The sequence below is a fragment of the Crocodylus porosus genome, unplaced genomic scaffold (genome assembly GCF_001723895.1).
Source record: "Crocodylus porosus isolate Cpor-Errol unplaced genomic scaffold, CroPor_comp1, whole genome shotgun sequence".
Lineage (NCBI taxonomy): Eukaryota > Metazoa > Chordata > Crocodylia > Crocodylidae > Crocodylus > Crocodylus porosus.
The window spans coordinates 26,872,742-26,900,628 of NW_017728950.1; the positions used below are offsets into that span (position 1 = coordinate 26,872,742).

Sequence of the window (27,887 nt, forward strand, 5' to 3'; positions counted from 1 at the left end):
CTCCTCTTCCTGCAAGGTCCATCGCAAAATTTCTCTTGGCTGCCATGGTTAGAAGAACAATGCTGCAATGGTAAACCATGGATACAGGAATGGAGTTGCCTTGAGACAGGGAACATTGAAGCCTCTGCCCAAGGCATCTGTGGGCAAAAGAATAACTGTACCAGAAAGATCTTGGTGTGGATGAGTGATCTGGGTGGATGATCCTGGATAGGAATTGGAGTTAGGACACATTTGTCTTAATTCAAGGGATTATGTCATATAGCTGCAACTTTGTTTTTTCTTGGGGCCACTTAGTCTTTTTGGGAGATGTCCTGCTCATATGTGCATTGTATTTATACATGTTCAGGTGAAATATGCTGTAAGCTGTAAAAATTAACAGGAGTATGTTTGAAATTCTTCATGGAATCACATGGTGATAACAAATATGATAGAGCAGAGAATACACAATGCAGAGATCTAGTCTCTTCTAACAAATTTAGCTGCTTTATACAAGCTCCAAGAATTCTTCTTCTTCTTTAAAATTAAGCTAATTCTAGATTTGGTTGTCACCATAATAGTGTATTTGTTTCCACTGTGGAAGTTGTCTTGTTGAGTCGTCAGAGACAAGATGCCAGCACCAAGAGAAGTGCAAATTTTCCTCATTCATCTTAATGGGCTGTTAACTTGTGAGACTAATTAGGATCATTGAGGTGTTAACACAGTTAACCTCTTTATTGCTGGTCACCACACCTAAAACATTGCACGAATATGGTCCTCTTCTATGGAGGAACCCACCTGTTGTCACCTCATGACACTTCATTTGAAACTCTAGGACTGCAACTACCTTTGTCAGTCAAACTTGCTTCACTTTATTGTAGGTGGAGAGTTTATGAACTTCCTAATGCCCTTTCCTGGATGGGCTTCAGTGTCTTGAGCTAAAACTGTGGGACTCTGGTACATTTTCGAGATAACTAGATCCTGGAGCCCCACAGAAAGCTCAGTTAGAACAGTTAATACCCATGCAAAAATACACAACAGGTAACGCTACTGCAAATCGCTGCAGAAAGTCAACAGACTTCGTACAGTTCTTTTCAGATTGTCCACTGCATCCAGCAGTCTCTCCCTGGCAGTGTCCAGCAGCTGCTGCTTCAAAGAAAGGTGGAAGAACCTCTACCAGAAGGAAGTAAAAAATGAATCTTTTCCACAGGTAACAATTCCTCCTCACACCCATCAGTGTTTGCTTAAGGGGAAGCACAAAGTATTATACCCCAGACACCTCAAGAAACCTGCAAAGCTTGAGCATGTCTTAGAGAGGCTCTAATAGGTGGATCACTAGTGTATGTGATAGATTTATGGCAAGCGTCCCTTTTCAGTCCTCTAGTCAACCCGTGGCAAAAAGTGGGGTTGGGGTTGGGGGTGGGAGGAAAGAGTGAGGTATGCATCCCAGGACCATCCTCTTTTGTGCAGGGAGGTCACGAGAACAGGACTCCTGCTTTCTCTTGGGGTGCTTCACTCCAGAAATAATCTAGATCAATGCAAGGATTTTTTTTTTTTAATTTAGCTGGCAGGGCAAGGAGGATGTCAGAGGGGGGACACACACTTCTAAATAAAAAAGAAGAAGAAGAAACTGAGAGACAATCTCAATGAAGATTTTATCTCAGACTTGATGTACAGCCCTAACAAGAACCTTCATTTTGAAATACGATTGTTATTTTCCTGGAGTCTAGCTTGTCAGAAAAAGTCAGACCCCCCTCCCCTTAAATTAGTATTAAAGACAAAGAGGTAAATTCTCCCCTTCGGCACTGAAGGTACGTCAAAGGCTCTGCACAGCCCTGGCGTTGCCTTCATGCGAGGGGATGATTTATAGAAAATTGCAGGCAGAACACATGCACATCCTGGCAGCCATAAAGACAGTCCCTCCCTTCCCTAATGTTCTTTTATCAGCTTCTTAGGAGGTGTCCGCTTCGTTTGTCTGCATAAAGCCATGAGAGCAAGTATGAATTCCCAGGATTTTTGCCCCCCTTCCAGAAGGATTCTCTAAGTCCAACACTGCTCCTTCTGTCCAGAATCTCCTCTCCTCCTATTTCCAGCACTTGTTGGAAATGTCTGTCTTAGCTGTTAACTTGCACTGCTCAAGAGACAGAGAGAGAGAGATTTAATGGGAGATCCTCCGTGTGTGTATGTGCGTGTGCGTTGTACTGCAAGCAGGATCAGGGATGAGATCATGGGAGACTCTATGATTTAAATATCTGGTTAGTGCATGGCACGGTTTTGACCCCCCCCCCCCCATGCCTCCGTTTGTTCTTTAGTTGATCGGCTGGGATAGCTAAAGTGAGCAGAGTTGCAAACTGTGCCTCCTACATCGCTCCTAAAATCTTGACGCCCTTTAAGAAGATCATCTCAGCTTCACCACTCGCATAGAAATGCCTCAACTCCCGGCCAGGAGCTTCCCGTTAGCCCCAGCCCGGGCGCGATGGAAAGAAGCTCTCCGGTTCTAGTCCGTCTCCCATCCATGCAAGCTAGAGGACTAGGGATCAGGCACGTCCTTGAACTCCGATTACTTTTTGTCTGACTACCAGGTGTTGATTTTTCGAGACCTCCACCCCCCTCTCCCCTGCGCTTCCGCAGCTCCAGAGTAAAGCCTGGAAGGTATTTGACTTGGCATGGGAAAGAAGCTACATATATATATATATATATATATATATATACACACACACACACACATCTCAAAAGAGGTAGCTCCGAAGGACTCTTGGAAAATGACACTACGTTAAAAAAAATCAGGGTAGAAAAAGCTTCATCTTTGCTCTCGTGCCTCCACCAGCGTGACACCTGATCGTTGTCACTGCCCCAGGGCTAAGCGAGCAGACGCAGAACCGCGGACAACTTGGGGTCGGGAAGTGTAAAAGTTCTTTTAAGTGGGGTTGGGTGGTGTTTTCTCCCTCCTCGCGCTCAATCCAAGCATTTCCTAAATCTAGGAGGTGCTCTTGGTGCTCCGCCGTACAAGCTCTCTGTTCTCCTACCTGCTTGGGAGAAATCAAAAAAACGGAAACGGCCGTGTCTCTCTTTCTGGGAGAAGACTTCAAAATACGTGCCAGAAATGGACAATTCCAGCCTCTTGTCTCCACATCAAACGCGAGCTGGAAGGGGGATTAAACGCCAACCACGTGGTAGATCTGGTTTTATACTTTGCAACCTCCAGCTCCATTTATGTTCTTTACCCTGCTCCGGGAAGATTAGCCTCTAGATGGATGTTTCTGAGGGATCAGCTCGGGGGCACATCTGCCTGCAGGAGCGGGGGTTTGCCATGGCTGGTAGAAAGCTATGACCCAGCAGGCGAGATCCATCTGAGCGGGCTCCCCCGGCAGCGCCAGGGCTAATGAGTGCTTCTGTGCAGGAGGCTTTGTGAAGGCAACAGCTTGGAAGGGGAAGCTCTTCAGATCGCTTCCCCCCCTTCCTCCTCCTTCTCCTCCTCCTCCCTGGCCTGTGAGTGACTCAATGTCCCAAACCTTAACTTTGTTACCACCTTCCCCTCCTCTCCAGCTCCTCCATCTTCACCACCTCCTTCTCTATCAGCATCATCTCCTGCTCCATCTCCCTGCCTCCTGGAGCTCTTTCTTTCTGCCTCCCTCCCTCTTCCTTGCCTTTCCCCTCTTTCTCTCTTTCCCTCTTTCTTTTCCTCCTCTTCCCCTACACGTTGTTGTTGTTGTTAGAAAGGCTTCTTGCACCCCCTGGTGCTCTTGCGTTTTGTGTGGTAGGAGAGGAAGATTGTCTTCTTTCTCTCTCTCTCTCCCTCTGGTTGCTCATTATTCAGAGAGAGACACAGAGGGTGAGTGAGAGAGAGAGAGAGAGAGAGAGACGGATATCTCAGGTCATCTGCAGCTGCAGCAAGCCAGTGAAGGAGAGAGAGAGAGAGGGAGAGAGAGAGAGGGGGGGAAAAAAAAAGCAGGGAAAGATGGCGATCCTCCATTGCTGAGACCTGGCAAGGAGCACATGAGACTCACAAAACAACTTCCACAACAATAACAAGAAGAAGAGCTGGGCAGAGAGCAGGAGGAGGAGGAGGAGAGGAGGCGGCGGCGGCAGCAGCGGTGGCGGCGGCAGTAGCTCCGGGACACCACTGTAAGTTCTTGCCATGAAAACCCATCTCCGGGTTGGCATGGGCAGGATCATCTCCCTCTCTCCTTCTCGGTTTTCTTTCGCTCTTTCTTTCGCTCTCTCCACCACCCCGTCTTCCTCGGAAACCCATTCATTCAGCCAAGGGAGGAAGGAGGAAGGGGAGAAAAAAAAGAAAGAGGGGGGGTGTTTTGTTTGAGAGAGAAGTCTCTCTTGCATGGAGGAGGAGAAGGAGGAGGAGGTGCTGGTGGTGGTGGTGGGAGGAGGAGGAGGAGGAAGGCGGCTAATTAATTTTTTGTTGTTGCATTCAAGGGGGGGGGGGAGATATGGGGAGATCAGTGAGGTAGCAGCGGGGCTTGGGGGTGCCCGTGTGTGTGTGTGCATGTGTGTGCAAGGGCTGGATGGTGCCTGTGTGTGTGGACTTGGAGCAGAGACGGGAGACACAGAGGAGAGAAAAAGCTCCGTGCTGGCACGACCCAGGCAATCGGGTGACCTCTTTCTTTCTTTCTCTCCTTCCTTCTCTCCCTCCCTCCCCCCTTTTTTTTTCTCCTCCCCTCTTGCGAGCTGGTCCATCACCCAGGTATTTGGCTCCTCACCCCTCCCTCCCCACCGCCGCTCCTCAAGTTGGGATGTGGGGGTCTCTGGCTGCGTCTCCGGGGGCGGGGGGGGGTGGTGGTGGTTTCTGAAGGGGGTTGCTTGGAGGAGGACAGCGCTAGCTGGAGAGCAGAAGCCATTACACACACGCTTCTGCTCTCCTTTGAGAGAGAGCGCGAGAGAAAGGGGGAGGAAAGGAGGGGGCAGGAGCCCCACTTTTGCTCGCTCAGCTCCCGGGTGTCTCTGTCCTCCTGGCACGCCGGGAGGAAGGAGCTTCCCCTCATTCAGAGCAGCTTTGCTCTATCTCTTCCCCCTCTTTCCCTTTCTTTATCTCCCTGTCCTCCATTTGCAAGCTGTCTGCTTTGGTTCCAGTCCAGACTCCACCACACAAAGCTTCTCCTCGCACACACGCAGTCTCCAGGCTCTTTCTGTCTTCTGGAGTAACCTTCCTTTTCTCTGAAGCATTGTAGTTTCTATCCTGCAGAGAGAAGGAGAGAGATCCTACCAGAGCTTCTGGTAGATGTGATGGGATAAGAGACCCCCCCGCCCTCCTCCCCACCTCCCTCTTTTTTTTTTTTTCTTTTTTTTGTTATAAAAAGTTTCATTCGTTTTTAATGTCTGGGATTGGAAAGACCTTCAAGTCTGGGGGCTTTCTACTGCTGCTTTTTGTGTGTGTGTGTCTGTCTCATGAAGCTGCTTGCATGTCTAAGAGGAAGTGACTAGTTTGGCAGAGAGCTGTGATCTGAGTCAGGTAAGCCATGTCATGTTCAGTAGCTCCACCAGAAAATGGAGGAGAGAGAGAGCAAGCTTCCAGTAGACAAAGCTGAGATAGGAAGTGCTCAAAACATTATGGATGCCTCTCCATTTTTTGTGTGTGAAGCTTTGCTGGCAATGGCTGGCTTGCTCATGGCATTTTTTTCCTCCCAAAGGTTTCTTCAGTTTTGCCCTGTGCAAGATTGTTGATGGCTCTCCATTCTCTTAGGAAATGGAGGAGTGGAGGAAATTTCTTAGATCCTTCTCCACATAGAAGAGCATGTCCTAAGGGGTTTCTTTCTCCAATTTTCATGTTGAGGTCAATGCTTTAGACTTTTCTCTCTCTGAGTAACCTTCATAGGAATTAAAGTGTTGATGAGTTGACCAGATGCATCATTTTTCTTTCATATTTTGAGGCAAGTTTCCATAGCTGGAAGCTGCTTGGATTCTTCTGCAAAACACCATGAAACATCAGCCTCGGAGGTGATCCTGGTAGCCTTATTTTTAGGGTATTTTCTCTTCTGCTGCCCCAGAACGTTTTTTGGATGCATTTTAAATTACAGTGGAACATTTTCCCCAGCTAACTTGGTTGCATGCTTACAATACTGGAAAGCTTTTAGAGGTGCCCTGGGGCTGGCTGCTAATAGAAGGTTCTTAAGATACCATAAATGATAAGGGTTTTCTCCCCTCACATTTTTAACCCTCGAAATATTTTTCATGTTCTTCAGTGACCCAGACAATTTATTTCTGAAACTTTTAATGTCATTATGGAAACCTAAGAACTTTAAAATATGATGGCAGCTGAACAGAAGGCTTTTCTCCCCCCCGCTGCCTTTTTATTTGGAAGAGCTTAGGCAAGTCTCAAAGCCAGGAGACAGGAGGACCCATCACACTTTGCTAATCTGTTGTTACAAGTATATGCTTTCTCAAATAATAACCCAAAATGAAGTGCTGCAATGCTTTAGGATTCCAAAAGGACCATTACCATACTGGTTGAAGAATGGGTCAGCAGAGAGGTGTAAGCCATGTGCTTTCATACATGGTGTTTAAAGTATCTGGGAGAACTCAATAAAGGAAGTATGGTGTAGGAAATATCTGAGTGAGATGAGTCTTAGGATACCAAGTGAATGGATGTTAGCCATTAGCAGCTAACACAAGTGTGCCTGTGCAAAGGTAGAAAGACTTGTAAGATGGTGGTTGGAGTAGAACTTGATGATTCCAGCTGCCACAAGATTAAAAGCAATATACTTGTTCTGTTTTCATTTCTGGGAAAAAAAAGTGGGTGTGTGTGTCTGTGTGTGTATCTGCATGTGTGCATATAACACTGAACAGTCAAACCCTTGAATGTACACTGTTCAAGGGACTGTGTGGTTCTAGAATGGCGGTTGCAAATTGGTCTCATTCAATTGCTTGAAATATCACGACCGGCTTTGAAACAGAACACATGTGGGATGGACCTTGGCACTTTTAACTTTAGATATATTCAAGCTTACACAGCCACTGCATGAAAGAGAAGGAGTCTTCATCTGCTGTCTGATCAAAGGTGATCAGTGTTTCATTTTGTCACCTTCCATGTGAGCCTGATTTGGTGACTGAAGTTAATGAAAAGGCCCTTTACTAAATTTTGCAGACTTTGGATCAGGCCCATGATGCATGTCTCTTGCCCTTCATACCGATTTCAGATGTAGAAAATGGCCAAAAAAACTGCAGGTTTCTAAATGAGAGAAGCCACAGGGCTATATGACCGTCTCCTCTGTCTTCTCTGATCTCAACACAGAAGCACACAACTTACTTTGTCTGAGCTATCAACTCAGTGCTAGCAGTATAATTTGGTCTATAATTCATTGCTATAGAAAATGACACGTGCAATTGGACAGTTAGTGTGAGATTCAAGAAACTGAGCATCTAAAGGGAGGGCCTCCCCTATATGTTACAGTGATGGGCACTATAGAAAACCATAACTGTTACTATAGATGCACTATTCTGCATAATGTTCTCCATATCTGGATGAGTGTAGACTAGTTCTCACAAGTATGTTTGTTATTCAATGTGAGATTGAAATCTCTTGGGACAGGAGTAGTTTTGCTAATTAAGCTACTTTGTGCATCTCTGAGCAAGAATTGAAATTTATAGTAAATGGACTTCATAAGTGTTACTTCTGATGAAAAAGGATAGAAGAATGATCTCTTTCTCATGAAGTACTGTTTATTCACAGGTATTTATTGAAGTTGATAATTGGTTCATTGGTTTAAACAATGAATTCAACTGGTTGTTGGGTGTGTTGTCATTAAACTTGTAGCATGCTATTGAAGGATGTGCAATTTGAAAGGCACCACTGAAAGTGATAGAGAAAAGAGCCCCCAAAAAGCAAAACAGCATCTATTAATTATGTTGTGCATATAGTGGGTTGAGAATATGTACAATCTGGTGTGGCTGTGTAATCTGATGGTTTATGTGGAAATAAGCAAAAGTAAAAGGCTTTTCTGTTTTGTAGCTGATTTACAATAATGAAGTTAAACAATGAAATGGTTACTGTATTGGTCTGACTTAGAGCAAGACTGGTGTTTGCAAGCCATCAACCCACTGTGAGTGAGAACTGATGGGTATTGGAAGAGAATCATGCTCTACAAAGATACTTGGACATCTGGCAGATGCTGGGCCCTAAGGAATGGACAGTTTAATTTTAGTGTTAGAAAGGAAATGGGAAGTACTAAAATCTTATAATAGTACATGCTGCAGTTTGAGGAAGGTTACTTCAAAAACACAAGCATACTTCTTGAAATTCTGAGCTCTCAGAAAGAATAGTGAGCTAATAGCTGGGGGTTTTTTGGATTATTTACAAACAACACATGTAGTGTTACAGTATGAATTAAGATTGCTCTAGTCTGCTGTAACAGTTGCTCTGCATGTTGTTGCAGATAATTTCTCAAATTAAGATAAAGAGCACTCCTTTGTAGTAAGAAGCTGTGGAAAAAGGACTTAGATCTGTGAAATTGGTGAATAGCTATGTAATATTCATAAATCAGCTTTGTCCAATTCTAAAACCATAACCAACCATAACCCAGGGAGGAAAAATACAGGTACAAAGTTGTTGAAGAAATGCTAAAATGTTGCAAAGAGAAAATTAAGGAGAGATACTGGCTGTGGCAGGGGACCCTTTTTGGCATATCTAGGAAAAGTCTACAGAGCAGGTGTTAGTTGTATCACTTGTGTCTCTTACCTTGTTTGTTCTTCTGGACTTTGCTTTGTAGTTCTATTACCTCATTGTAGGAAGCCATGTTAGCAATACTTATCTTCAGGCTTGCAGGGGTCTCCTACAAAGATTGAAAAAATGCAGGTTATAAACCTGTTCCAAACTGTCTTTTCCTGCCACTGTAGTAGGGTTGGACTGTTGTAGCTGTGATGATCCAGGAAATATACAAGAAGCAAGGGTTTGGTTTTTTTTGTGATCTCATCTACTGGACTAACCGACATAATCATTTAAGTTTGTCATTGATCAACTACTTTCACTATCGATCAAACTTCTCATTGATGAGTTCCCCCCAAAACATTTGACTGTGTCCATCTAGACACATTTTTTTTCCAGGTACTTGTCTCTGTGTTGTGCTGCAGAAACCATGAAGTTGCTAAATGATAGCCAGGGTGTCTTTTAGAAATTTCTCAGAATAGCAAAACTTAGTATGAACCCATATAACTTGAACAGCAGTCTTGAATGTGTTAATTAAAGAATATGGGAAGGCAAGTCCAATTTACTGTTCAAAGAGTGAGAGTAGGTTTGAAGAAAAAGCAGGGTGAGACAGGAGTTAAGCATGCTTAAATATTCTTTTTTTTTTTTTTTTTTTTTTGAGAGAGAGGGAACACAATTCTCTTAACCTAAAAGGGGGTTGGAGAAGTTGGCGATGCGAGTCTTCAGCTGCTGGCAGAGACACAGTTAACACTGTAAACGGTTGAACTTCAGCATGGCACTTCTCCAAATGAGTTGACTGTTGAAAATAAAATGTTCCAGAAGAACTGGGAGAACAGGAAAGAAGTTAAAATAGCATGGTTTGTATGCCAGTGCTGAAAGAAGAAAAGGGGGGGGAAGGAAGGGAGATAGCTTAACTTATGATAATTATCTTGTTGGTTATAGTGAAAAGGGGTGAATAGAAGTTTCCAAATGAGGAGACTTGATTTATATAAATTCAGATTTCATTTTTGTCCTGTATTTTTTTGGAAACGTTCTGTCTACTTGGCCATGTTTGAGAGGTTGAACACGTGTGCAAATAAAAAACAAATGAAATTATATTTATTGTTTTGGTGTTTATTTTTGAAGACAGTTCCACAATATTTAGATTTTACCATTCATCTCAGACTTTTGTAAAGCTATCCTAGAAGTTGCAGTATGAACCCAACACTGGAGGTGTTTTGAGATATGGTAAGAATGGCTCTTCATTTCTGAGAATCATTACTTAAATGTACACAGGCTTCTTGGCATTTTTTTGTTTTTACTGTATTCTATCTTCAACAAGTATAGTTTCATTGGCCAAATTGTTTTGTGCAGCTTGAGACACTTTCTAATTATTGTAATATCATCACTTCTTGCCTAATTACTAATTGAAAAAACATTTCATAAGCTGTATTTAGAAAGAACTCCCCCCACTCCCTAAATGAAAGGTTGTGATCATTTGGTATTAATTTTCTAGACATCACCTGCTCTGTTTTTCACTGAACTGAATGTCAAGTCCAGATCCAGTAATCAAAATCTGTGCTTACTGACTTTCCTTTTTGTCCTGAAAACCTCAGCAATTTTGGATGGCCTTCATGAATGCATGTGATGCAACCATGAAAAGATGAACACACATAGGTGACTTTCCTGATGGAGTGGGAATTCATTAGGTATTGGGTGATGTCTGTTGATCTAAAGGTTTATTTTGTGAAGAGGGTGAAGATCCTTTGAGGAAGTTTCATAGTTAAGAATCATTTAAGAACTTTTTTATGTGCTGAAAGTACAAGCTAGAGATCTCAGAACACACATCCACTGTTCTTAAATTGCTGGTCAGGCACTATTTCTAAGAATATACACTTGATAAAGTCAGTGCAAGGAGCTGTAGGCACAGGAATGATGTTGTCAATGATTAGGAAGGACTTGGAGAGAGCTTATCTGGATAGCAGTCACTACAGGGCCAATGTAAGGCCATATTCTTCTAGATGCACAGGATTTACAAGACTCCTCCCTTATGGTGTGAAAGTAGTTAATTTAAGAATCCAGTTGTTGCTACTTAGATCTTCCATGGTGAAGAAGATAAAACAGTATTCTTAGGTTTGTGTTGAGCTCTGTAAGACTGTTTCAGGGTCCTGTGGGTGGAAAATTTATAGATCATTATCTGTTATGTGTTGTGGCTCTTTGTATGCAAATAATAACTTATTAATTGCTAAGCAAAAGAATGAGTGGCAGCACAGTATGGACTGTTAGTACAACTTACAGGTAAAACTTAGTATTTCCATCTGAAGATCAAGAAAAGATGTTGAGGCATTGCATTGCTCTTGCTAATTGAAAAAAAAAAAAGCTTTGGAATGGACCTGGGAATTAGAACCCCAGCTGCTGTCATGGATGAAGAAGTCAGGCCTTCAAGTGGTGCAGGGATTAAAATGTCAGGAAAAGGAAACTACGGCATCAGCACAAGTAGAAAATAGGCAGGGCTATTTAGCAAACAGAAAAGACATGACATAACTATGTGGAGAGGAATCTTGTTGCTGATAGTTATTGCATGAGGTGGAAAGGTAGTAGAAAGGTTGGCAAGCAAAAACAAAGCAGAAATTGCAAAAAATGACTTTGTATGGTGGTTAAGACTGTAGTTTGTTCATGAACGTATTTTTCAATAAAATCTCTCGTAACAACAACGGAATTTTGTGACATGCACGGGCAATACGAGTATCCATGATCACTGCTTATGCTGAATGAATAAATTCCCTTCCCACTGATAGCTCCCAGGGCCTTGCATGGGAAAAGAGGGTAAGTGCATCTCACGTCCCTAATGTTGTAAATGGAGAATGAATGGGACATAACTAGGAAATAAAATGAGCTGGACATTAACTGAAGGACTAACAGCTCAAAAATAGAGTTGTTATTTATTACTGTGGAGGTCACAAATCCTTTTCTTTCAATATCTGGTTATTTTCTAAGGATAGAAGGAGGTGGCAGGGGGAGACAAAATTCTATATTTGCACTTGAATATTTTTGAATTATTTGATGAATAAGGCGAACAAAGGGGGTGGGGGGTGAGGGAACGGGGGAGACACGTAAGGCTTCATGTGCCTGGAGGTTCAGGTCAAGAGTTGATGCCACTTAACATCCAGGACAGTGTATTTACCTTTTAGTGCCTTGAAAGTTGGTTTACTGAAGACTTTAGCTGGGAAAAGGGATCATTAAGACAGCTCATTGCAGTCTGAATGTCAGAGTTCAGCAGGGCTGCTGCTGAAACTAAAAGCAAAGTAAATACTTTTTCCTTTTAGCCTCCTTTTTCCTGTTGTTGACATTGACAATTCAAAGAACTCCATGTTTCTTTTGCTGGGTTAAGCAAAACTTCTGGAATGACTGGGGAGGTTGGTTGATTCACCAGGTTTTGGCTAGGTTTTATGTAAAGTGGATTCTCCATGGCTCTAAACAAAGGATTTCTCCCAGGATAAAGCTTTTTATCTTGGTATCCTACAGCCTGGTACAAGCAGGTTGTTCCACTTTAAGTACCTGTGAAGTACCAAGATCATACTTTTATTTCCCAGGACTTGGGAAGCGGGAGTTAATTCAGTTAACTTCCATGGGCAATCAGAGCCCAGGGGACTTGGGATCAACTGCCTTTTTTTAGTTCAGATGTGAAGGAATGATTGTTTTGTGATCAAGGCATATTGCTGAACTAGACATGGGCATTTTCTTTCCAGTTCTGTCGGACTTTTCTAGTATGAACCTAAGCTAATTGCTTGTGGCCACAACTTTAAAAAAAAGTCTGGGGAAGGGGTTAGGGGGAGGGAGGGTTGCTAATATTTGACTTGAGATGTTTTTGTGTGTTGCTTTCTGAGAGTGGCTGAATTTGAGAAAACTAGCTCTTTTGAAAACTGGGCTTATATGTGGCTCTTAGCTGAGCATCCCAATAGTGAGGATATAAAATAGGGATAATAATCAAGTCAAAGAGACATTGAGAAGCTAAGACCTTTGGACAAGTTTCTGTTCTTCCAACTCATTTTGAAATTAAGAGCATTAACACTTCTCTTGCAGTTAGAAACTATTCAGTCTGTGGCAGAGAATGTCCCCATTGCCTTTTGATTCTGGGATGTTGAATGTCACCATAAAAGCCTATAGATTTTATTATTTATCTCTTTACATTGTTGAGCTGCCCTGATGACACTTTGACAGTAATTGTCTTTGTTGACTGGTCACCTTTCTTGGACCTGTGTTACTAACTGTAATGGTTTATAATAGACAGGACTTAAAATATGCACACTGTCTCTGGAGTTTACTTGTTATTGGCTTAGTGAGGTGATGTGGTTCAGGAAGGAAGCAGCCGCAAAGGAGTTATCTGTAAGTAAATCTACCATTCTTCTGGAATCCATTTTCCTGCGTGTGTGAAGTACAGTGCTCTCAGTGGAGAGGGAAAAAAAACAGTTTTAAAGTGATTAGAAATACCAATACTGTTTCTTGTCCTGGTTAACTGAAAGTTCTTAACATATATTTTAATTTTTGTCTTGCTTGTCTTCATTTTGGTAATATGTTGTGGCTAAAGGATGTTAGCAAGCTTGGAAATCTGTGTTTGTCCAATCTGGTTTGGATGACTTGTTTCCTTCTGATGAAGGATGATTTGTTTCCTTCAAACTCAATTTCGGTTGCACACAAAAGGATTTACAAATTGTTGACTGGAGGGTGGGGGGAGAGCTAGAGTATCTAGACAGTTGCCTAACTAGTAAAATTGCAATTAACTACTAAATTGTTGCTGTCTTCTTTAGTGCAGTTGCAAAAGGCAGAAGATTCACTGATGAAAGAAAATGCTCCAGTTCCTTGCTAGTAGTGCATCTGCAAGTTACATCCATGTAATTTCAAGGCTACATGTACCAATTCATTTTGGTCTTTTGACCTTTTATCTTCAGTTGGGGGGTGGGGAGAGGAGAGAGGGCATATCAGCTTTCAGCTATTTCAGGTCATCTGGAGGTCAAGTTCCCTCGTCTATGATCCTGCCTATTGTGTAAAACAGCATTGTGTGTGATAGTACAGTGACCTATGAGAGAGTATTTTACCAAGTCCTTGGGAAGTAAATACCACTTGAGGCCATTGTGTGAATCAGCATATATGATACCTCTTCTGGCCTCTTGGCCTAGAGGTTGTTATGCTTTAAAAATAGAGAGAGAAAGAAAGAAGGAAATAATACCTCTTTTTGGAGGTTGTGTGCTTTGTCTAGGGAAGCTGTTATTTCATCACATTCTATTAGATAAGGAAAAGATGCTTCTTGAGGTATATTGACTATGATGTTGGATACACTATGTTCATATAGGATCTAGTAGACCTTTGGATTCCTTTCAGTCAAATGCATAATCTTACTACATATTGAAACTGTTAGAAGAGCAAGTCAATGTATTTTGGTTACCTAACTGCATGAAAACAATAAATCAAACCTGTATGTGTTGTTTTTTAGTTTATCACATTCTATAAAATGGCAGAGGTGAGATGCTGGCACCCAGATGCTGGCTCTGGGTGCCAGCATCAGGTGGTAGAAGGACTGTCAGAGAGGCTGTAGGTGATACCTCTCTGCCATGCCCCCCTCCCAAACATATGCGTGGCTCCCACCTAGGCAGAGAACAAGGTGATCAATATCCTGTGACACCATGAAGTTACAAGGAATTGTGTCACAACTGTTAATATTTTAATTATGATTTTATAGTCAGAAAATGTAATCCAAAAAATAGGCTTGAACCAGAAGCTGAAATGGCAGGGTTGTACATGGATTGACTTGAAGTGAGCAAACCAAATGACCACAAAGCTTTTCCTGGTGGTTACCTCCATTTAAACACTAGTTGTCCTCGAGGGCTAAGTTGCTCTTCATAGTGCATTCAACTCATTTCAGTGGCGCACAGTAATGTAAGGTCTGCTTGCCTGTGTCCTGGTCTTCTCTGTAGAGATGTTTATTTTAAGACTTCATGTCTACTTAGGTTTGCTAATGCTATCCTGTAATATCAGATGGGTTGTTGAGACCTCAAGGGGTGAGTATCTATTTTTAGTGTGTTTGAAGGGTAGATGATGTTTCAGATTGTGGAATGACTTTCTGGAAGGCTTGTTACCATATACTGAAGTTTTTTATGCCATGGCCGTGAAGTTCAGTCATATGACCGATGAAGCAGTCACTTAAATGGCACATACAAAAATGTGTACAGTTCTTTCCTACTCCATGGGAAATTTTAAAGATTGATGGAGCTAAATTGCTACACTGGCTTTTTCAAAGTCATGAAGAGGGCTAGTTGTCTTTACAGTGAAGTAAGCTTTTTCATGATTTGCAAGCTGTAGGTTTGCACCCAAATCAGAAGATAATATTTCTAAATGGGATGTGGAAAGTGGACTTAGAGAGGTAGTTAGCCATGCTAGTCTGAAGTCAGAAGACAGGGTAGTAGATCTGCACCTTTATAGACTAACTAAATAAGATAAATAGTAGAGCACAAGCTGTCATGGGGTTAAACTCATTTGAGCAGGTGCTGTGAATGGACCTGCAGAAAGCAAATTATAAGAAGAAGAGAAATTAGAATACAGAAGATGAGGGTGGGGGAAGTGAGGGGGAGGCAGGGCAGTGTTAGGAGGGACAAGCAACCAAGTATTAAACCCATAGGAACAAAGGGGTCACAAAAACTAATCCAGGTAATGAGATAAGAATCCATAGTCCCTGTTTAAACATAAAACATTAAACCACTTAACAGTCCAGTTTGCAGATTATTTCTTGTTCTGCAATTTCCCATTCAAGCTGTTTTTTAAAAACGTTATGCCTAAGGTCAATGATGGAGTGTCCAGGGAGGTCCAGGCTTTTGTATCTTTCTGCATCTGATGTCAGATCAGTGTTCATTCATTCTTACACATAGCACTTGCTCTTTCTGATGTAGACAGCAGATGGACGTTGTAAGCAGGTGATGGTGTATATAAGGCTGATAGAGTTGCAGGTGAATGAAGTTTGGATTTTATACTCCAGTAAGGCAAAGTGATAAACTCTAGTGCAAACTGCATTAGAGTTTATCATGGCACCTTAATGGCACATGTTGATACTCAAGCTGCTGCGGTCCAGGATGTACTTCTAGATCGTGGGCCTGGGACTGCAGAAGTTTGAGCTGGCAATAGGCTCAGGGGTCGGCCCTAGGCTCTGGGTGCCAGCATCAGGTGGTAGAAGGACTGTCTGGGACACAAGGGTGCTAAAGTGCAGGGCTGGTCAGCAGGCAGCCCCCACACTTTTGCACCCTCATGCCCCAGACAACCCTGAACACCATCTACACGTGTGCTTCAGTGCAGGAAGTAACTATCCTCTAAGATAGTACTGTCCCTGAAAATTTATCTACTGCACTCTAATACTGGCATATGTAGATGGTGTTGCTTTACTGAAGAGTTAATTAGTCAGCTCCAAAGTAAAGTGTACATGTAGACATGCCCCTTGTTTATTAGGTTCAGCAATGATGTAGTCCAGTGTTCTCCAACCTTTTTATGGTGAAGATCACTTGTAAGTAAATAGCATGCCAGGATCTACTGCCCCGCCTCCTGGACAAGCTGCCCGGGCTCTGACCCTACTCACCCAGCTGCTGGCCCGGGTGGCAGGAGGCATGACTCAGCCTAGCCATGTGTGTCATACTGCTCCCAATCGTGGAGCCTTTGACAGACTGACATCGACTGTCAGAGGCTTCACGATTGACTGGTTGGTGACCACTGATGTAGCTGGTACTGATGTGGGGACACTGGGCATTTGGGTCAGTTGCAAGACCCAGTGCCTTGGTGCGGATGAGAGTTCATTAGTTTGTTGTTCGGAAGATGCCCATTTGAGTTTGGGTGCTTGTCTGTAAGGCACAATAGGTGTGTCTCCAAAGCTGACCTGAAATTATCATCATATTCCAGGAGGGGTTAGACATCATCCATGATGTATCTTAGGCATTCAACCTGGGGGCTGTAGGTGATAACCAGAAAGAGTCTGTTCTTGTTCTGGAGTTGGTATTGTAGTGAGTGAATCTGAGGTCTGAGTCTGGCTTTGTTGATTTGAATGGCTACAGTTTTGGGATTGTATTGCAACTGTAAGAATCCCTTAAGATGCTTGTCCTAGTTAGTGGGATCAAAGAAGATTCAGTTGTAATGTAGGGCTAAGTGGTGGCTTGCCCCTTTTCATGTGCCAGGACTTTCCTATTTAGTAATATGGGAGAAAAGGGATAGTTTGCAACTCTGTGACACGTATCTGAGAACACTGGCAACCGAGGTTGGAAATTCTGTGTTGAAAAGATTTAGTGTAACAAATTATATGATAGAAGATTCAGTCTTGAATACAAGGTTTTTTTGAAAGTACTGTAGGGAAGTGGTAGCCACAGAGAACATATTTAATTTTAATGATTTATTGTGGTTAGACTTTTATCTGCTTTGGCTTCCTGTTTTCTTTGGAATACATCAAAATTACAATTTTTATAGGACTCTTCTTAAATTCCACATTTATGTATATCATGTGTCTTTAGTGCCATTGTTATGATGATTAACGAAGTGTTTTTAATAGGTCAGACTTCTTTGCTCCCATTGCGTGTTCTTGTTACTTATGGTACTTTGGCAAGCAATAGAAGATGAGGACTAAAAGCCTTATCATGCAAAGCTTATCCATGTGAGTAGTCCTAGGAATTTGATTTGAATTTCATTGCTATTACTCCTGTGAGTAAATGTTTGGAAGATCACATTCCTAGTTGCACAGTGTTCATCTTGGGGGTTGCAGCAATGCACTTGGAAATGATATTAATGTACTTAGTTTTTGACAGCTACCCTCTAAATACATAAGGTGCTCATTTGTGATTGTGTATGGAAACATGGATGGACTTTGTTCACATTAGCTAGCAGGTGCTAATATAGTAGATAATTTTCATTTCCATTCATAATTTTCCCCCCCTTCCTCATTCTTATATTTTGCATTTTGGCTGGAGGAAGCATATGTGTAGTACATACTTAAGTTAGATTTCATTTAGTATCTGCTTGCTTCTGAGGTATGACTTCATAGAGGATGAAGCTTATATGAACTTTCTTTCTGCTGTGCAGTCTTTAGGTGTTCATTTATCTTATATCACTATCACAGAAAATAGCGTGTGTTTCTTGAAGTTGATGATTTTGCCTTTATAAAATAGGTGGTTCTGTGTTATGAGGTAGTTTTGTGTGACAGTCAAGGTTCACTAAACTTCAGTTGCCTTGCATCAGGAATAATGCTACCAGTGAAAAAAGAACATGCATTGGTGTGTGTGTACAAATAATACAAGTTGCTATCCATGTGGTTCATACTGCCATGGTACTTTATCTGGCAGATCATTTAAATATTTACTCCAAAAGCTCTTGTTCTCTGTTGGTGTGAAGCAGTACTTCCAGTTATTTTTAGGTCATTTTCATCTTAGCAACCCTGTTGGAGATGAACCAGACATGCTGCTGTAAACTGTCCCTGCGTTTTGATAGAATTTAATAAAATAAAGTTTAATGGTTTGATCCCAAGGGAAGGACAGACCATCTGGTTAACAGAAGGTTAGGCCAAGTAATGTATTGCTGAGAGTGCCACAAACCAACCCAGAATATCTAGTAATGTCCAGTTACTGCATGTATTAAGTATTGAAATGGTGCTTTCAGATCTGCAAAGCCAGCAGTTCTGTTACCACTGCTGTGACGCAGGAGATAATTCTGTTGGGCAAGCAGCAGCATGGGGGTGGATCTACAGTACAGGATGTGTAATGTCAACATGAAGCATTGGAGCTGGCAGTAAGAAGGAAAGCAGCCATTTCATGCCAGTGCAGGAAGCCTAAGTAGATTTTTCCCCTCTGCATCTTGTCCTTTTATGTTGCTTTCATATTCTGTATTAAATGATTACCTTGTGCTTTGTCATCTGAAAACTTCAGCCCAGCAGGTTTTCATTGCTTTCTCTTTTTGAACCTGTCTTTTTAAACAACTGAAGTGTACTCCAAAAGCATGCATACTGGATTACAAAAAGAGGGGGAAAAAGCGTTGAGTGAATTTGGAGAAAGAGAGGAGTTCGGTCATGTGAGTCTTGAGCTTCAGATGAGGTTTCATTGTGGATCCTTTTGGCTGTAGTGCAGAGACAGTTTGTTCAGAAACTGCAATCATTTAAGAACATTGTGCTGCAGCTGTGAAATGAAGAAAGGTACAGAATATACTGCAAGTGATACTCCATAGACTTTGCGATTATGTAATTGCTAAGGAACCATAGACAGCTATCACAATGGTCTTTGCTTTCCTCTCAAGTGGAAGGTTCTACAGCTTAAGGTTTTTCTCCTTTTTTGGGTGTGTATGTGTGTGTGGGGGGGGGTAGCTACAAGCAAACTTATCATGCCATCAACTTTTATAAGCCAATACAATCACTAGAGTGCCTAAATCTGTAGGAGGGAAATTTTTACCTAAACTTGCTGGACTCTTGGGACTATGAAAACCCAGTGACTTGCAGTGTTGTAGATTCTTCTGTCAGATGAATTGGAAGTTTATCTTTGTAAAATTGGAGACACCTTCCCACAGTCACAGCATGGAGCATGCCAGAGCTTACTCAGTAATGGGAATGGCAGAGCTACACTTCATAACCAGAGCCTTTTCAATTTCTCTTGCCTGTTCAGCAGGATTTTCAAAGAGTAATATTACAGCCTCACTTGAATGAATGCTTCTCTTAGATGCTGTTTTGTGGTAGCACTGCAAGGTATGACTAGCTTCAGACGTTCCTAAGGGCTGAATGACCGAAGTAGTCAGCCCACAGGTATGTTTTCCCAGTAGCAATTTGGGGATGGGAGGAGGGGATGGACATAAAACATGGTTTGTTTATGAAGACTGGTCTTGGCCAGTAATAATTTCAACCCTTCACTCTTGCTTGTTCCACTGGCCCTGTGTTCAGGCTATTTTTTGATTCAGGTTCTGTAAATCTGGATCTTGTGTATTTGAGGCTATTTTCAAGGCCTAAGTAGAAGTGACGCTGAAGAATTACATGAAACTTGACTGCCATCTCACAGTGAGGAACATCATCTTGGTTACATAAAATTGTCCTGTATTTCAGTAGCTCCTTCTCAACTAGGATATAGCAGAGTTGAGAGAAGTTATTTTAATAGTGGAGGATGCAGTTCCTTCATTGTCTCTCCTTACATACTTCTTTTAACACTCTGAAAAGCTTTATTTTCCATGGACTGGCAATCTTGTGTTTTCAGTGTGGTTTGATAGCTTCTAGCTCACTTTAGATCAGTTAGCATCAGATGCGTTTCCCCAGAAGTAATGTTCTGTTTTCACCAGTATTTTCTGTTCTTTGCGTTTAGAACTTTCATATATGGAAGAAGAAACCTTTTTTTTTTTTTTTTTTTAAACCAAGAAAGGTGTATTTGTTGAAGATGGTCTAATATAAATAACTCCTTAGATGATCTTGCCGCTGAAAGCTTGGCAGAATTCCATTGAGTTAGCCTGTTTCAGTAAGGAGCTATCGCTTAGGATATAAAGCAATCTGCATGGACATATGATCACACATAACGATTGTTCTCGGTGTCATTGTGGATACATCATTGTTTCCTATTTCTGATGACTCTGAGCTAGAACCACTGTCTGAAAAATCAGTAGAATTTGTGGTACATTTCATCGGAGGAGCAGCACTGTGTTCTTGCCTTTGAAAGTATTGGGTGAGAAATATTTGGAAATTTTAGGTATCACTATGGATTTGCCTGCAATAATATTATGAAGAACTCCAAATAACTGAACTACCCCAAACCAATGATATTTGGAAATAGATGTCATGCAGATGCATTATGTAAATTCCTGTAAGAACATGTATTTTCTGCATAACTGCTATGCTACCTTCCAGTGACATCTCATAAAATGAGCATCCCTATTTTCCCTCATTTTAATGCCTACAGTGGTGGAAGTGGTGTAGAGCAAATAAGGCACTTTGTATTCTACTTATTCATTTATTTTAATAATGACCTTAAAAAGACAACATACAGTAACATGGAACATGTTTCCAAAAGGAAATGGGAATTTAATGACAATAGAGTCAATATCCATGATTCTGAAGATGTCATAAGACCTATGGTAATGTGTTCCTACATTCTACTTCATGCTTTGCCTACAGTTGCATAGCCATGGCAGTCATGTCATTTAAAGATCTTAAAGTATAGTATTGGTTTCTGGTACATAGCAGTCCAGAAGTCATATTGTAACATTTATCTGAGGCTTCTCAGTCGCTGTTTCATGAAAAATTGATCATGGAGTATAAGCTAGTCAGGAGATATTTGGCAAATTATCCTTTTAAGTTGCATGAGGAGATTCAGCCAGTTGACTTGTTTCTACTCTGGTGGCACTGCATGCTAATATGGTGACCTCAATAATATTTATTAAAACCGAACCCCATATTAATTCTGAATGTCTGTGTCTTGAAACTAATAATAGTTGTAAACGTCTAAATAAAAAAGCAGTATTGATTTCTCTTCATGGAATTTTGGCACACTATGGTGCTAGTATTGGACACCTTTTAAAAGATAACAAAATAACAGGACAACAAAATTTGTCTGGAATTAGTGTCGCACATAGTTGTACAGTAAACTGGTTAGTTTGCCACTAAAGTTTTAATGTATCGTTGCTCCGATTCCCAGCTAATGCAGCTTCTCCCCCTCCTCCTCCGTGATTACCTGCTCCTAATTATTGGTTACTACTGGATAACTTGCCTTTCCACTGCAGTGGCAAAGTAACCAGAGTTTACTGTAGATGTTTAGAAAGTAATTTTTATGGCTGCATAGGGTCAAATACGGATTGAAGAAACCAACAGTGATGATGATATCTCAAAGGTATGATGCCAAGTTAATAGGAAAGTCACCATGAATGCAAACCTTTAACAATATTTTATTTTTTACAAATGCAACAAGTGTTCAGAGATGACTAATCTGGGAAATACCGTGACCCCTTGTGAAGCGTATATGTGAAATAAGGGAAGGTGAAGATGCATGGTGCCCAGCAATTCAACACTACCAGTGCTACAGTGAGAGATCTATGTTGTCCAAGATGAAGTTGTGGGAAGGAGGTAAAGATGGGATGGATGGGTTGTAATCACCTAAAAAAACCTGAGGAAGCCATGGGACCTCATTCCCAGTGTTCTCTGAACAAAGGTAGAAGGTTGGCAGCTGGGCCAGTACTTCATCTCTAATGGCTGGCCAGGCTGCTTTTTGCATTTAAGAGTGAGCTGGACCATTCTAAATCTGGCATGTCCAGATGCCTTCTAACTTGGGTGACCTTGCAGCTTTCAAGAAAACCATTCTAAGTGTTAGCTTCAACCTTACTGAAGGACACATTCTGAAGAGCTAGCTCATTAAGCAAGCTTTTGAAGGGTGTGCTCTGCAGAGCAGCTTCCTGTTATTTGGTTAATGGTTGACCTAGTTCTATTGCCATATGCTTCCTGGAACGCATTCTAATATAAAGTATGTGCTAAAGCAAGACTGGAATAATAGCAGGAAAGTCAAAGCCTTTATGAAACAGAAAGCATGTTACTGCTATTTCATTTTGGAGCATATTATAGTTACTAAAAATGGCAATGTCTTCTCATGCAACTATTTTGTTGATTTTTTGATTGCAAACCCTTGAGTATTCATCAATCCTATTTTATAAGGAGGATTTCCCCTCCTCCCCCCCCCCCCCGAATCACCTTGTACTAAAGATTTGCATCAGTGTTTTCTTCTTTGTGTGTGTGCAAGGCTAAACTTAGCAAGTGAAGTGCTTGGAGTAAAATTATAGCCGGAAGGTAAGATTAGATAGATTTGGTTAAAGGTAGGTGATTCTTTTTTCTGGGGTGGGTTTTTTCATTGCAAACCATGGATTAACAAATCTTTTTGCTCTTTCAAGATTGGCTAGGAGCCAGATTTGGCGATATTAATCTTTTTACCTGGGATCAGCTATACAAGAACACATGCTTTTAAATGTAGGGAAAAATACAAGCTTCCTGGGGATGGTAGACAATGTTAAATCTCCAAGCTGAATATCTACTTTGCAACAGATCGAGGTTGTGAAAACCTTTGGGTCTTGTTTTTTTTGGTTGATAGGAAGACACCTGCCATAATGATGGCAGCAGTGGTATGTAGCAGGCATTATGCTGATAGAGGTGAAACAGACATTAAAACACTCGTGCATAGCCTTCTGAGAGCTTTTAGTAGTATCAAGAGACGTGGTGATTTATTATTCTGCTGTCAGTGTGGAAAAATCAAGCTGCTTGAATATTCAGATAACTGGTGCTTGAGGAAAGGAGATCCTTTTCGCAGTTTCCCTTTGTTCTTCTCAAGACCATAGGATTAATGCTTGCATAGGATAGTAGCTGCTGTGAAACTGGTCCATAGAGTAGCGGAAAACAGTGGGTCTTGAGTGTGTTAATTGTACTGAGTGCCAAAACCCCCTTTTTGTAAGGATTTCACAGATATGGCGATTAGGGCAACTTGATTGAAACAAGGGAAAATGTCATTGCTGCATGACTTGAGAGGTGTGAAACTTCTACTTCCTGAGGAAATGTACAGGGGAAACAATTGTTTTCTCTTCTTTCATTGTCTTAAAGGGCAGTTTTATTAACAAGGGAGGGGGCTTGCCATTCCTTTTTTTTTTTTCCCCTCTCTCCTCTGTCAAGTTAAATGAGTAGTGTGAGAGTGATGTCATCCAGCAAATATGGAAGAGGCAAGGATTTCTTAGGGTGATCTCTTTTACTGGAACAACTATGCAGTTAGGATAGAGTTAGACACACTTTGAATGAAAAACATTCTTCCATGAGGAAAGCCAGCAATAGTTTCTGGATGTTGTGGATACTCTTTATAGGGGCACATAAACTGTGTTGTATGGGAAACTGTAGCAATGGACTAGTAGTATTGAACATGTCCTCTTTGTTTCTTCACTTTAAGACTTGCCCAGAACAATGTGTTGCTTTTGAGAACATGGTGAAACCTTCCAGACTCATTAATATAGAGCCAAGCTTGTCTTGAAGCCTTGGGGAGAAGTTCAGTGGGCTTGAAAATGCGTTCATTAATGGCACATAGCTGAGGAGCAGCTAAGACATTATCTGCAAGAGAAAATGACTATCGTAGCTGTTCAGATATAAATTAGCTAAGAATAATTCCCTAAGTTCTCTTCCACAATGGAATGTCCATACAGGGCTCTTGAGCTAGAATAGCAATGCTGATCTGTTTCCTGATGGACAAGCCCTAAGACTGATGACTAGAAGAGTTGTTATAGATCTCCTTGGTCATCTTGTTCTGGCAGAGGGGTTGCTGCCTTCATTGTGATAATGAGGTTTCTACCTTTGGCCTCTCAGACTCTACAATTATTATGATGGTTTTCACAGAGAAGATGACCTGTCCTTAACCAGGTCACTGATGCTCCTAGTTCCAGGAAGACATCAGTCATACACTTTGGACTAAGATCAGCCCCTCCTGAAGAACACTTCTTATTTTTACATCATATGTAATGTAATATAAATTACGTGGTAGATAAACGATGTAATATTTGGATGATTAAATATAAAACATGATGTACCCTGCCTATAAATAAAGTTCAACCATCACTTAGTCAACTGTCTATTTACTGAAAGGACCTGGGGAAGGAATCTACTTGCCATGTCCTATATTACATAACATTTGGTTATGATAGTAAGATTCAAGAGCTGATAAAATAGCTACAGAGAGAAACTAGAAGGCTCTTCATTGTGAAGAAGACTAATCTGCACCTGGAAACACCAATACAGCAACCTATGGATGTATATGGAGAATAAAGGTGTCTTGCAACTTGATAAGTCGGATGAGGAGGACTCATGCAAACCAGAAAGGCCCTTCTTCCATCCCACACTGCTGCTTGCAAAGCTTTGTAACAAAGTGATACTTTCTCTGATGGAAATCTGTTCTGTTTTTTTATGAAGAGGCAGCAACAAACAGAGTAGCAACCGTAGACTATGGTCCCATTCAGGGATTACAAAAGAATACGATTTGACACTATGCAAGCTGACAACATAAGAAGAATTGCTGTTTACTGGGTCAGACCATAGGTCCATCCTGTCCTCTATCCTGTGCCACACAGTGACAGAGTGGATGCTGAAAGGGAGAGTGAACCGGCTATGATCAGGGGTTTTTTTTCCACTGTTCCCATCTTACTTGCAGCTTCCAGCATTTAAGGTCTAGGAAATTCTGATTCGGAGGCTATATCCCTAACTCCCATGCTACTGATGTTCATTTCCTTCAAGAATTTGTCCAGTCCATTTCTGAATCTAGCTAAACTTGTCATCTTCCACAACATAAAGTGTGCAATGAATTCCATACTTTAATTACATGCTGTGTGAAAAAACCTGCATTTTGTTAGTGTTAAACTTCCTACCTATTAGTTTTATTTTATGACTCCTAGTTCTTATATTGTGAATTTTAACACGATAGTAAATAATAAATCCCTATTTTCTTTCTCTTTGCCATGGCTGTCATGCAGATGGCTGTTCCATAGGTTGGGAACAAATATGTATTGACTTTGATGACAAATCTGTATGTATCGACTTTGATGACATGTCACCCATAGCATGGAAAGAAGCCAAATTACCAGCCTTTCAAGAGAAGAACCTGATGCTAATCTCCCTGGCAGGGAGCCATTTCAAGACCCTGTGAGAACTATCAAAAGGAGATCCCACCTTGGCAGCAGTGAGCAGAAAAAATCAGTAGATTCTTCAGAGGAGAAGCCTCCACATGGAAATGGTGCTACAGTTCAGCTGGTGATTGACTTGTTTTGCAGCCAAAAGCAGTGACAAAGACCTGTTGTTCTCCTAAGAAGATACAATCAATGGATTGTCTCTTTGAATGTGCCATCCTATATATCTGACCACCAGATTGTTCTCTGTGGATTTCCACCCTTTCTGAACTGGACAAAAATCAAATGAGAGAACAGTGATGCTACTAGTCCTTCTTTGCTGCCTGAGGAGGCCACTCATTCTCTTGACTACCCTTGAGTCTGCTTTTTTGTCAGCACAGAACCTGCTGTCACAAGAAGGGCTTTGGGCAGGGTAATCAACAGATGCATGTTATCTAGAATATAAACAGAGTTCACCCACTTCTTGGACAAAGTTCAAATGTGGGATAGGGACATGAAAAATTCTGCCGGATCAGATCATCCACAAATTCATGAATGTTCTTTAAACTGGCAAGGACTTAAGCCATGAGGCCAAAAAAGGAAAGTGGCAAGAAAACTACATATGCCATGGGAAGACAGTCATTTTAATATCAAGGCAGACTCTAGGGCTAGGGACAGAAATTACATACAAACTGGTGTAAGTGATCGGAAACCAGTTCAAATCTGTAATGCAGCAGAAGTTCAATGCACATAAACTGCTCTCAAAATGGCTGAAAGAGGTTTAAGATGAACCCGGATGTATGTAGTATCAGAATTATTGAATTTCTGTCTACATGCCCTCCAGATTCAAACTAATTCTCAATCCCCCAGCATCCCAGGATGCTTTGCACCTCCCCTGCAACCTCCCCTCCCCGTCAGGGTGGGTGGGCTAGTTTTGGCCCAAGCTGCCTGCTCCAGCTGAGCAAGGAGGTGTGCTCTACTACCCCTGAGTTTCTGGCCTGGGCCACTGCAGGATGCAGCTGCATTTACAGAATCAAAAGTGACTATCTGTTCACTTGCTTATCAGTTAAATCTAAGCAGCTTAGACTAACCTAAGAAAATTTGAATTGATTCAACCTCAGGCTTTTTGACTGTTTATACTATAGCCCAGGACAGTTTTTCAGTGACAGAAATTCAGACTGCACTGCATAGGATTTTGGCCTGTTTTTTGAAGCTCCTCATAAAGCCATCCTTTGAGCCAATTAACAGCTCCAATTAAGTAGCATGAATTTTTGTTGTTGTTTAAACCAAAGCTTTTCAAATGGGCAAATATTGGAGCCAAGGCTATTTTCAACAGTCACAATACTGTACATGTAATGTAGATAAAGGGTGTACCAAGATAGGCACAGGTTTTGCATCAAAATAAATTTTGCACTGTCTTTATTACTCATTTCGGCTTTCTATTTCAGTGGGTCCACATTGTCAGATGATTGCTTCAGATGAACCTCTCGTAGCTTTAGGTTAATGGAACAGTCTGCTTTTTCTTGTATCAAAAAAACAGAGGAGACCCAGTCATTCTATCCATCTTGTTCTGTTGGTGCTAGTGAGCATCTCTGGCTCTGTAGGACAGAAGTAAATGTTGACTTTCCTTCAACAGCTCAAACAGAGATTGTGAATGTGCTTGCCTTAAGGGCCTTTAATCCGAGAGAGAAAACCAGATGTCGTCTTTTTTTCTTTTAGATCTGTTCCACCTCAACCGCATCCTAAATGTCATACAAAAATGTACCTTACAAAGTTCAAAGATACATTTCTGATCTTTCCTTCAGTCCTCCATGCCAGTAATTTTATATTTAGAAATAAAATAAACTTTTCCAGACATACATGCTACAATCTTAGGATCATCCTTGGAGCATCACCCAGGTGTCATGTTTGAGTTGTTTATAGCTTCTTCAACAAGAAGTGAATTGTGTCTTTATTCGGTCTATATTTGTAATGGAAGCATGATTTGGAAGTGAGATTATTCCATGACTCATTTGAGAAATGACTTTGTTTTACATTCTTCCTAGATCAAGTATCCTATCTTCCTTTTCCCGCCAGATGTCAGAACTATTGTTCTTGTGTTAGCATACTGTTCCCCTTACAGGTCAGGGGAAACTTGTCCTGGAAAGCAGTGACACTCAAAAGAAGGCAGATATAGATAAGCAGCTAAACATGAGCTCCATGTGTTAGGTTGTGGCCAAAAAGGCTAATGTGATCTTTGGCTCTGTAAACAACAGAATATTCAGTAGGTGGCAATTTTACCCTAAGTAATGGGAATGGTTATATTGCTATTGGAACTTTTCTTCAGTTCTAGAGTCAACTCTTTAGAACAGCAGTTCCCAAATTGATGGACTGAGTACCACCAGCAAATTTTTCATACACATAGGCAACAGGCTATGTATTAAAACAACATCAAAACCTTTAGTAATCATAAAACATTGTTTTATCAGTTACGGTAGCCATATAAAACAGTTGTAAGTTGGAAAAGAACAGTGTAAATTTACCCATCCAAAGATGCTTTTGGGGATGTCTTTAGTGGGAGGGGTGATGCAGGGTACTGTGGGTCAGGAGTGAGGGCCAGCAACAGGGTTGGGGGGGGGGGGGGGGCTGT

At 41.4% G+C, this 27,887-nt stretch overlaps 1 protein-coding gene across 3 annotated transcripts in view; it reads left to right on the forward strand.

Annotated features, from left to right (window-relative positions):
• The first annotated feature begins 3,865 nt into the window (after window positions 1-3,865).
• ZNF462 (zinc finger protein 462) overlaps window positions 3,866-27,887 on the forward strand; it is a 125,389-nt gene continuing 101,367 nt past the window's right edge. Inside the window, exon 1 of one of the 3 annotated variants that reach the window (XM_019554816.1) lies at window positions 3,866-4,101. Coding sequence is in view for 1 of the 3 variants with exons in the window: in XM_019554820.1 (XP_019410365.1) it covers window positions 4,478-4,583 (106 nt within the window). In the remaining 2 variants the exon portion in view is untranslated. Of the gene's footprint in view, window positions 4,102-4,432; window positions 4,584-4,771; window positions 6,986-27,887 lie in introns of those variants that run through there. The other 2 variants (XM_019554820.1, XM_019554814.1) reach the window with 2 other exon arrangements.